We start from the raw sequence: 12,063 nt of genomic DNA, 5'->3' as shown, positions 1-12,063 counted from the left end.
CTTTGCAGTTTCTTTTTGTCTTTACAATCTGTGCAGTCTAACCCCAAAGCTAGCTCAGTTCCAACAGCAGGTCTGCACACATGCCACCAGCTTGAGAGAAATAAAACACTCATACAACCTAATTCTGTTGTCTTTCTTAGACCAAACTGTGGGGTTGATATCTCAGATACTTACTAGTTGTGTGACCCTAGGCAAGTAACTTAACCTCTGTTTGCCTCAATTCACTGGAGAAGGAAATGGCAAACAGCTCCAGTGTCTTGACTCAACAACAACAACAACAACAAAGTGAAGAAAGCTTTGCTAAGAGGTGGGAGTTATGTTTTGTTACCAGTTCTCTGGGACGATTACTTATCACTCATCTTTCCCCCCTGCTCTTTAAAATATGGTAGTCATTGGTTATATTACTCACTACTTACTAGACACATACTAGCTGTGTGACCCTGGGCAAATCATTTAACCTTTGTCACAGTTTCCCCAACTGTAAACTGAGAATAGTAATAGCACTTACCTTCCAGTGTTATGGTGAGGGTCAAAAGACATACTATTGGTAAAGTGCTTAGCACTGTGTCTGGTATAGAGCAGGCACTTAATAAATGCTCATTTCCTTTCTTCCTTTATATTGTTTTCCTGAGTCTACTTCATGCTGCATTCATTCATATAAGTCTTCTCAGGCTTCTCTGAATTCCTCACATTTTAGTATATGAAAGGTGTCTTGGTCATGTTTCAATGCCATTTTAAAGGAATGCTTAGGTCTTTCCCTGATCTTCTGACCTTAAAGTTCTATTTAATTGAACAATGTTCACAATTTAGTATACATATATTTTACTAAAAACTGAGAAAGTTAATCATTGTTCAGTTCCAGTGGGGTGGAAAAACTATCACATGCACTAATTTGACAAGCTTATTGATGAATAAATTGCAATGTCCTTTCTATCACAATAATATTCCATTATATTAAGAGCATCACAGAATCACAGAACTAGAGTTAGAGGGAACTTATCAGCAATCTCTTCTAGAACCCTCATTTTATAACAGTTTGTTTATATATTTCCCTATTGATGGGTATCCACTAATTCTTTGTTAGCACACACAAAAAAAAATATTACTATGAACATTATAACTGTCGTTTGTTTTCAGTCCTGACTCTCTGTGACCTCATTTGGGGTTTTCTTGGAAAAGATACAGGAGTGGTTTGCCATTTCCTTCTCTAAGTCATTTTACAGATGAGGAAACTTAGGCAAACAGAGTTAAGTGACTTGCCCAGGGTCATACAGCTAGTGTCTGAGGCTGACTTTGAACCCAGGTTCTCCAGACTTCAGGCCCAGCACTCTGTCCACTGTGCCACATAGTTGCCCTGAATATTATGGTATATACATATATAACTCCTTTCTGGCATACATGCCCAGTAATATGATAAACTGGTAAAGATGACATGAACAATTGAGTAACTTTTCTTACATAAAATTGTTTTCTAGAAGAGTTAGATTAATTCATAGTGTCAACTTTCCTTACAATGACTGTACCTGTTTTTTGTCTGTTATGGCAATTTTCTAAGTGTAAAGTGAAGCTTCCAGGTTATTTTCATTTGAATTTTCCCCTAGCTTACAAAGCATAGGGAATTTTTCACAGTGAGACAGGGAGGAGAATGTAACAGGTCTTGCCTATGAGCCTAGTCATTACAGAGAGTATGGGGACCTCAGGGAAGATCAGAATTTCTGGTGTGAGCCCTTTTTAAGATACTCAACTCTCCTCTGTGGCTCCAAAAAGCTGTAGCATGTTTTGGCACCACACCTGGTAAACTGTCTAGGCAGATACGCTAAAACAGTCTGAGGGTAACCAATGGACCTCAAACCTGTGGGTGAGTTAGGGGAGTGTCTACCCTACACACATAAAGATTCTACCTCGCCCCCACGGGCAGATGAGAACAATTTGTTTCCATGACCATGAAGGGCAGCCAAAGCAGGTGCTGAGGAGTACTTGGTCAGACCAAAGTTATGTCAAGGTCATCCACTGCATCCTGAGTCAAGGCCAGTTGTCTTGTCACTGGACTTTGGTGACTCTGGAAAGTCCAACTCATGTGTAAGTCAAGACATCACTCCATGATGTCAGTGGTCCTCTTCAAATAACAGTTATTATGAGTAGGTAGAGAGTACCCATGATGCAATTCCCTACACAGAAGAGGCTGGAAAGCCTACTTTTGGGAGAAGATGATATATAGTAAAAATGTCTTAGAGAGATTTGAAGCAAACACAGACTTTTGGTAGCTGATTCTGGTTTGCCAACCAAATGGTGGATATCAACCTCTTTGACTGACTGTACTGGTAGAACTAGAAATGGAATTTGAACTGAGGATGAGTTCAAAAGGCCTGGCTCCAGCCTTTCCTTCCCTTTTAGTTTTACTTCCTTGGCTGACTTCTTCCTGATTGATGACCTGCAGTAAGAGACAAAGCTATAAAAGGAAAAGCTTTTGGCTTTCCCTTATTCAAGGCTGGAAATGTGGCCCCATGAACTGGTATCTTCTCTGTTGGGAAGGAGGAGAGCTCTTCTCAGAACCTTAATTTTAGGAGTGTGCTTGGGTCAACCATCTCTTCATTTACCACTGGGCTTCACTCCTCCAGGTTATACCTTCTCTCCTCCCCCCTTCTGTGTGTGGTTTTCTTTGTCTTCTCCCATGGATGCATCCCCCATGGATGCCTTTGAGGACAGAAACTGCCTTTTTACTTTCTTTGTATCCCCAGTTTAGCAAAGTGCCTGGCACATAGCAGATGCTCAATAAATGTTTATTTTGGCTGAATAAATTTTATAAAATAAATTTTATAAAACAAAATTTCAGTTTATATGACTGAATGAACATGAGCTTTTGTTCTTTGCCTACCTTTTCATTTCTTTGTTTCTTTTAGGAAAATGAAGTTGGAGCTTGGAAACTTGTGAGTTTTGAAAGGTCAGGAGAGCAAGCCATCTGGGAGTAGGGGAGTTTAGGAATCAAATCCTTGCAAAGGTTTTGCAACTAACCCAGCATTAAGGCCTTGAGGTAATAGTTGAGATGAAGACTTACATTGTAGCCAAATTTGGACCTGGTAGGACCAATGCTAGGTAGACATTGTGCTAAACCCACTTTCCCCAGAGATTAAGATGACATGGTAGAAAGTGCAGTATAGGCAGTATTGAGTATCAAGAGTGTGGCCCTATATGTTGAGGGACATTTCTGTACCTATGTTCTTGGTGTTTCTTTGAAATAAATGCTTCTTTGTAAAAGCTAAAAAATATGCAGTTCTCTTAATGATGGAAGTTTTTCATGCCTGAATTGTTAACAATTTTTTTCTTATTTTTTCTTATTTTACTTTATCATTTGAAGCTTTTTATGAGCAACATTTTCCTTCTACTTCTACAGAACCATCTGTTAAACTGCCACCCCAATTTCTATTAATAATTTAGTTTCATCTAAAAGTATAGACCTTTAATTGGGTGTATTAATCAACCTAGGTTTTACCAGTTGTTTCTAGAGTTTTGTTTGGACCATTGCCATGGACCTTTCTGCTTCTTCCTGTTCAAAATAGAACTGTTCCATGTTTTATAGGGCCTATGTAGCTTTTATCCCTCTTTGAGAAGTCCAAAAAACAATGAGATGCCTTGCTCCTTACAAGAAGCTTTTTCTTTAGTTTCGCTTATTTAATATGTTTCAAGCAGACTTACTTTGTTTCTCTGATAAATGCCTGATATCATATTATATATGTGATATGTGGAACTAATTCAAATATATAAAAAGCTATTCGTTCCTCAATGGATTAATGTACAAATGATATATACAGGCAGTTCTCAAAGGAAGGAATCTAGGCAATCCACAGGAAAAACTGATCCAAAACACTAACAATTAGAGAAATGAAAATTAAAACCGCTCTAAGGTTTCACTTTAAAACCCATCATATTGGCAAAGATGACAAAAAAAGGAAAATATCAATTGTTGGAGTGGCTGCAGGAATACTAATACACTTTATACACTAATACACACTAACATACTTTAAGTGGAACTATGAATTGGTTAAGCCATTCTGGAGAGCAATCTGGAATTATGCCCCAATAGTCACTAAACTGTGCATGTCTTTTAACCCAGTTATACTAATATTAGGCCTATACACCAAGAGATCAAAGAAAGAAAAGGAACTATATGTACAAAAAATATTTAGAGGCAGCTCTTTTTGTCTTAGCAAAAAACTGGAGACAGTAGAGGTGCCTATCAATTTGTGGATGACTAAATAGTTATATGAATTTGTTGTTGTTCATTTTTTTTTCAGTTGTGTCGACTCTTCCTGACCCCATTTGGGTTTTTTTTTTTTGGCAAAGATACTGGAGTGCTTTGCCATTTCCTTGTCCAATTCATTTTAGAGATGAGGATAACGAGGCAAATAAGGTTATGTGACTTGCCCATGGTTACACAGTTAGTAAATGTCTGAGGCTGGATTTGAATTCAGGACTTTCTGACTCCAGTCCTGGCACTCTATCTACTGCAACACTTAGCTGCCCATTAAATATGAATTTAATGGAATATTATTGAACTATAAGAAAAAACAAAAGGAATGGCTTCAGAGAAACCTGAGGAGATCCTACGAACTGAAGCATAGTGAGCTGAGCAGGACCAGAATATTTGATATAGTAACAACATTGTTAACAAAAACAACTTTGAAAATTTTAAAAACTCTGATGAGAAAGCATAATACTTTACCTCCCAACAAAGGAATTAAACGTCAGAATTATACATACATTTGTGCATATGGCAAATATGTAGATTTGTTTTGCCTGCTTATGCTTATTTGTTACAAGGATTTTGTGTTTTAATTAAAAAAATTTTTTTTTGAATTGAGAACCCTACTGAAAGGTTGCCAATCAAATGAAGGAAAGAAAGAAGGGTCATTGACTTAGAAATATAGACTCTCTTAATTCTACTACTTTCCCTCTTTAATTATTTCCTATTTATCCTGTACATAGCTTGCTTGCTTGTACATATTTATTTGCTTATTGCCTCCTCCATTAGATTGTGAACTCTCTGAGAGCAGGTAGGGATTGTCTTTTGCCTCTTTTTGTATACTCAGCTGTTAGTCCAGAGCATGGCACAGAGTAGGTACTTAATAACAGCTTTGAAAGGAACAAATTGAATTTCCTGTATACTTAAAAAAAAGCAATCTGTACATAAAAGAGATGTGCATTTTAATACATCTCTTTTTCTGTTTCACCTTAAATATTCTCTTTTTTTGGTGATTGTTAAATTCAGAATAAAAAGGTTTTTTTAAAAAATCATTGGAATTTAAATGACAAGGGAAAGTTAACTGAGGACTATATCCTTCAGTTGTTTCCCCATTATATTTTATTTTATTTATTTTTTTGGTAAGCAACGGAGTTAAGTGACTTACCCAGGCTCACACAGTTAGTAAGTGTTATGTGTCTGAATCTGCATTTGAACTCAGGTCCTCCTGAATCCAGGGCCAGTGCTCTATCCACCGTGCCACTATATTTTAAAGGAACATTTGGGTCTTTCCACTATTCCTTCCTCTTCCCCCCCCCCAGGCCTATTTAAACAAGTAATATTCATCACTTATTTTTACTTGAAAATTAGAAAGCCAATCCTTTTTTCACAGAGATGGAGGGAGGTTTGCAAAGTGTCCCAGTTTAACAAATGTTATTGCTAGGTGGCTCTAAGCTCTAAAGACCCTTTCAGTACTAATGTTCTAAGATTCTAATGTTACTTAGAGGCAACCACAGGAGAGGGCAGTTTGAAGTTCTAGGACTAGGGCTCCTATTACAGGTATAAAACTTTGTGTGACCCGTGGCAAATCATTTAACCAGAGGCTTAGTTTTCTCATCTGTAAAATAAAGTGTCTGTGTTCCAGTATCCTTAATTTACCTTCCCTTTATATCTGTTACCCTAGGGAAGATTTGTTTTTTTAAAGTAATTCAGGCTATTGGCTCCAAGCAGAGGTGGATAACTTTCTGTGCTCTCCTCCCCAGCATCAATGAGTAAATATTACTGGTTGGTTGTCCTATGACCAAACTGACATTGCTAGGTTAGAGTCAAGTTTCAGTGTGTCTGGTTGTGGCTGATCAGACCAAAATGAGCTCAGAATGTTCTACCACAGGTCCGGCACAAATAGTCCATATGAACATTGGGGCAGATTCTCTAAATTTGTGCAGCTTGTGTTTCTCTTGAGCAATTTCAATTCTGCTTTGCTCACAGAGCACAGCATCTTCCCTAATGTGGGCAAGCCATGCTAAGTGGGCCTGTGCCAGGGTCTCCTATGTCATACAATCAATTTAAAAGTTCTTAAGAGGGACCTTGAGAATGTCCTTGTATGGCTTCTTCTGACCAACATGTGAATGCTTGCCCCGTGTGAGTTCTCCACAAAATAGTCTTCTTTGGCAAGCATATGTTTTGCATTAGAATCCAAGACTAGCTCACCTCCTTTTCAAGGTAACAGATTTCCTTGTTAACTAATCCATTTTGTGATTTAGAACCAAGTTCAGCGTCACCAGCAATGGATCACTTCCTTGTACTCAATAAACTCCAATGGTTCCTGTTGGCTCCAGGATTAAGTACAAAAATGCTCTTTGGCCTTTCATAACTGGCCCCCTCTCTCAGCTTCTGGCATTTTCTCCAGCTGTCCTCCCCTAATTGGAATGCCTCCCTCCTCAGCTCTGACTACTCCCTGGCTTCCTTTAAGGCCCAACTGGAATTCCACCTTTTACTGGAAACCTTCCTTCCCCAACCCCTCTGAATTCTAGTGCCTTCCCCCTGTTACTATTTATTCTGGTTTGATTTGTTTGCATTTTCTCCACCCCCATAGATTGTAGGCTTCCCCAGGGCAGTGACTATCTTTTGACTCTTTTTATTTCCAGCTCTTACCATAGTAAGAGTCCTTAAGAAATGTTTCTTGATTCATCACTGGTGCCAAGCATGTGAGAACTGACCAAGGCTTGGATAGTATCGGGAAGGGGATCAAGGAGCACCCACAATCATACAGCTAACATTGTTTAGAATGCAATTTTAAGTCCTGCAAAGCGCTTTACACAGATGGTCCCGTTTGAGCATAAACAAGAAAGCTGGCCTTTCATGTTACTATCCCGTCAATGAAGGACGAGGTTGATATCTCGGGGCGAGAAGCCTCTCACCTCGGCAAAGCCCGGCTCACAGGAGGAAGCCTGAGGGAGGTGATGGCTATGCCTCAGTGACCAGTAGGAAAGGCGAGGGAACCAGATAGAGAAGACAACAGCTACCAAACACCCCAGCGACCCCCGGCGACTGAGAAAAGGTAGGGCGCCCTCGAGCCCAAGGGGCAGGACACACGCGTGTCCTCGCGGCCGATGAAGGAAGTCTCGCGAGATCTTTAGCAACCAATCAGGAGCCAAGGAACGGAAGGCGGGGCCGGACGAGGAGGGGGGGTCGCGGGGTTCAGAGCAGAAGGAAGAAACTCGTTCGTGTTGTTCTGTCTCCCCTTACCTTCGCTTCGGACGGTGTGCCCCGGCTGCACTCGCCATGGCCTATCCTGGATACGGAGGTGGGGTAAGTAGCCAAGAGCATCGCCCCGCGGCCGTGGACCTCCGCCCCCCTCGGGGTGTGGCCGTTCCCAGCGGGCGGTGCCAGCGCGGCTAGGCCCCGCCTCCTGCACCTGCGGGCTGCAGAGCTCCCTGCGGGCGGGGCTGTGGAGGAGCCGGGCTGAGCGCGTGCTTCTTCACTTGGTCTCCTCTCTGGAGCCCGTGCCTCCTCTCCCTCCCTTCATCCGGGCCCCGCCCCCCCGCTTTGGGCGGGGGGGGCGGCCCTGGGGAGGAGGGGGGATTTGTGTGTCCCCCCCGAGTGTGGTGCACTCTCGGAGGAGAAAAGGAGAGGCGGTAATTGGGTCGGTTCGTGCTTCACCTGAGCTGGTGATTTGTGAAATTCAGTTTCCTAAGATGGAGACTTCCTCTTCAGTCTGTACAAAGGCTGAGGAAGAAGAAAACACTGCTCAGGTTCCCGTAAATCTTTCACAAGACCCGCCCTACTCTTTTTTTTTTTGAAAGACCTTCCCTTATCCCCAGTCAGACTACTTCCTCTTCTCACTGTTCAGTACTTTTGCATAGCCGTGATCCAAATGAGTAAATAACCGACTAGTTGCCTCTATGTTTGTATGTGTACACACACACACACACACACACACACACACACACGTACGATGCATGTTGACAATCCTTAATGGAAGTATTGTCTCCCTAACAAAGTTTTTTGGCAAAATAATTTGTCCAGTGTGCTTGCCACGTAGCGATTTTGAGTTCGTTGTTGTGGAACTTGTGTCCTGATAAGTTTTTTGTTTTGTTTTGTTTTTTAATATAGAAAAGTCGCTAAAATTTGAGGAAGCTTCAGTACTTAACCTGTAGCTTTCTAGGGGTTCGATTCTTCACCGCATTCTTAGGTTAATGCCAGCAACTAGAATCCCATAAAGAAAGGGAAGGCAGTGTCTCTCACCACTCTCTTGCAGGAATAAAATACTTATTTTCATCATTATCAGGCACCATCGTCTTTGAATTGTGGGAAAAGGGCTTCCGTTTTAAATTTTTTGTTTCGAAATTGTTATCATTGTCTAGGGTGTTAGATAATAACTTCTTCGAATGAATTGTACCAAGATCCTTGCCGTCTTCTTCAAAACTCTCTATTTAACTGTCTGGAAGACTTTGCTTTTCAAGCAAATGATACTTCATTCGAGCTATTTAGTTTTTCTTGGACTTCTGTTCAATATAGTCTTCTCTGCTTTTTCCAGCTCCATACTCCCAAAGCTAAATTACTAAGTTGTTCACTGTTCCAGTGAACCCTCTCCTCTTTCATCAGTTAGTTTCTTAAGTCCCTACTTGCTTCAGGAAGCTTTCCTTGAATTTCCTAGAAATTTCTTCTTATAGGCATGATGAAAGAGTATTTCCCTACCATTTGGTCTGTCATAGATATTCTGTCTAGAGCTTCACTCACCATTTCACTAAATAAGCTTGCAATACTATATATTTTAATTGCTTTTGTCCCATATATATTTTAATATATCTAAAATGTGTTTGAATTATTTTCTCTTTTGACTGTTTCTCAAGGGAAAGGTACTCATTTTTCTGTAGCACTGTAAGCACCAATGCCAATGGTTGCTTAATGCATACTTTCTGAAAGTAATTTATCAGAAGGTTGTGTGTTGTGTGAATATTTTAGTCTAATATTAAGGCTGAAGCAGCTCATTAAATGAAAGTATTATAGAACTAAGCAGAGTCTGATAATTGTAGATGTTTAAAAGGATTTTTCAAAGCAGAAGTGACTTATCAGTATGGATGTAAGTACAACCATATTTTTAATTTCATGAAATGAAACTTTTTAATGAGTTTTTTTGAAATGTATACAGTTTTCTTGCTATTGTATCTGTTTAAATCTTGAGATATCTTGTTTAAGGAGAAAGGGCAACCACATTTTGACTTAATTAAAAAAAAAGATCCATCTGTTCATAAATAGTCTTAAAAATGCCCTAAAGCAATCACAACCAATCATAGCCATGTTAAGTCTTTTAACATGGTAGCTCTAAAAACTGCTTTAAATGGACAGGAAATTCTTGTAGTTGTTAGGGAATGAACCCCCTATCATCAGTTCTGGAAAGTGATACATAGTCATTAAATAGTTAGAATTGTAGTTTTATTTTATTTTTAATAGTATTTCATTTTCCCCCCAGTTATATGTAAAGAAAATTTTTAGCTTTCATTTTTACAATATTTTGAGCTCCAAATTTTTCTCCCTCCCTCTACCCTTCCTTCCTAAAATGGTAAGCAATTTGATGTAGGTTATATATGTTGTCAGCCTCAGTATTTTGTTTAAGAAAGACAAAACATGATTAGGTTTTGTTTCCCTTAAAGCTGGTGGCATGCATGCATGGGAGCCAGTGTGGAACTGAATTGTCTTTGGAGTTGAGGTACACAGTTTTTAAATCCTTCCAACAGGAACTGATATCATTTCATCATCATTTCATCTATGGACAAAGAAATACCTCTTCTATCAGACTACCCCCAGGATTTGGGCTATCTAGACAAAAGAATTTGTCTCCACCCAAGCCTGAGCAGAACACAGTGGGGCTTCTGTACCTTAGATTAAATTATTTGTGAGCTTGGCTTGGGATTTGACCAGGATAAGGAGAGTCAATATAATCTCATTATCAGTAATGTCCACTGCACTTTGGAAGAAGGGGGCTGGGGGAAACTCTGAATTTCCAAGATAATGATTAAAATAATTTTTCACAATATGTAATTATGTAAAGCATATTTCCATATTAGTCACAGTTGTGAAAGAAGGAACAGATCAAAAGGGAACAAAAAGGAAAAAAAGCGGGCTTCAATCTGCTTTCAGAGGCCATCAGTTCATTATTTGGATGTGGATAGCATTTTCCATCATGAGTCCTTTGTAATTGTCTTGGATCATTGTGTTGCTGAGAAGAACTAAGTCATTCATAGTTGCTTGTCTCACAATGTTACTGATACTATGTACAATGTTTTCCTGGTTCTGCACATTTTACTTTGCATCAGTTTTTATGAGTCTTTCCAGGTTTTTCTGAAATCTGCCTGCTCATCATTTCTTATTGCACAATAGTATTCCATTACATTCATGTACCACAGCTTGTTCAGCCATTGCTCTCAATTTACTATATTTTGCCACCATGAAAAGAACTGCTATAAACATTTTTGCACGTGTAAGGCCCTTCCCCTTTTTTGATCTCTTTGGGATACAGACCTAGTAGTGGTATTGCTGGATCAAAGGGTATGCACAGCTTGGTTGCCCTTTGGGCATAATTCCAAATTGCTCTCCAGAATGGTTGGATCAATTCACAACTCCACCAACAATCCATTAGTGTCCTGGTTTAGAATTGTCATTTTAAAAAGGATTTAATTAACAATTTGTTTTGCTAGATGCTTCACAAAAGTTAAATAGATATACTAGAATTTGGTCTCCTGTCCCCTTTTCTTCTAGCCACAAAACAAAACCTCACAGATTTTTGTTTGTTGAATGATCACCAGTTAGCTGCATGTACACTAACACAAAATTATTTGCATTACATTTGCAAATACTAGTATTTTCTGATTTATGTGATTTATGTGGCAAAAAATTAACACCGAAGCAAGTATGTTTTGAAATAGCTTATGAAGTAATACTAATTTAGTAGGTATGTGGAAGATCATTTTTTCATTAGGTAATTTTAAATATTAGTATGTATGTTAAAAATACAGCACATGGGGATTTTAAAACAAGTAAACCTAGATACAGTGTGGAATAGTGGATAGATGGCTGGCCTCAGGAAGACTGAGGTTCATGTCCTACCTCTGATGTTGGCTGTGTATAACCCTGGTAAAGACTTTAACTCTTCATTTGCCTCAAGCAACTCTTTAAAAATTGAAGTCTGCAACATCTCTCACATTAGTCTCTTTATTTTTCACATAGCTACTATCTTATTTCAGGCCCTCATCACTTTTCATGTCCTAGTTCATTGCATTGGCTTCCCTGTCTCAAGTCTCTTCCCATTCATTTTTACTTTTACACAGCTGCCAGAGGGATTTTCCTTAAGTATAGATCTGAGATCACTTCCTCACTCAGCTTCTGTGGCTTCCTGTTTCCTATAGGCAAATGCCTTTCTTTGACTTTTAAAGTTCTTTTAATACCTGGCTTCAACATGGCTTTCCATTCTCTTATGTTGATCCTCTTCTTATACTCTATAGTCTAGGTAAACTGGACTTTTTAATGATCTTCATACATGAAATTTCCTCTTTCATCTCTGTGTCTTTGCACTGGCTGTCCCCATACCTGGAATGCATTTATTCTTTACCTCTGCTTCATAGAATCTTATTTCCTTCAAGTTTCACTTGAAGCACATTCTTTTATTAATCAGTCATTAAACAAACAATATTGTATACAAGTCACTGCCCTAGATGTTGGGACACGAATACAAAGAATGAAATAATTACTACTCTCATGGAGTTTATATTCTAACAGAAGAGTTGACAAGTACATATATAATATATAGGTGTATATATAGAATA

General features: G+C 39.1%; 1 protein-coding gene across 1 annotated transcript in view; it reads left to right on the top strand.

Moving 5' to 3' along the window:
* The first annotated feature begins 7,401 nt into the window (after positions 1-7,401).
* Positions 7,402-12,063, top strand: part of GCA (grancalcin) — a 39,435-nt gene continuing 34,773 nt past the window's right edge. The window contains exon 1 of the mRNA XM_021004886.2: positions 7,402-7,549. Coding sequence (XP_020860545.1) covers positions 7,523-7,549 — 27 coding nt within the window. The 5' untranslated portion in view covers positions 7,402-7,522. The remainder of the gene's footprint in view (positions 7,550-12,063) is intronic.

This window comes from Phascolarctos cinereus, unplaced genomic scaffold (genome assembly GCF_003287225.1).
Source record: "Phascolarctos cinereus isolate Bilbo 61053 unplaced genomic scaffold, phaCin_HiC Scaffold_726;HRSCAF=1367, whole genome shotgun sequence".
NCBI classification, from domain to species: Eukaryota; Metazoa; Chordata; class Mammalia; order Diprotodontia; family Phascolarctidae; genus Phascolarctos; species Phascolarctos cinereus.
The sequence above is the reverse complement of the archived record's forward strand: the minus strand, read 5'-3'. Positions and strand labels throughout refer to the sequence as shown.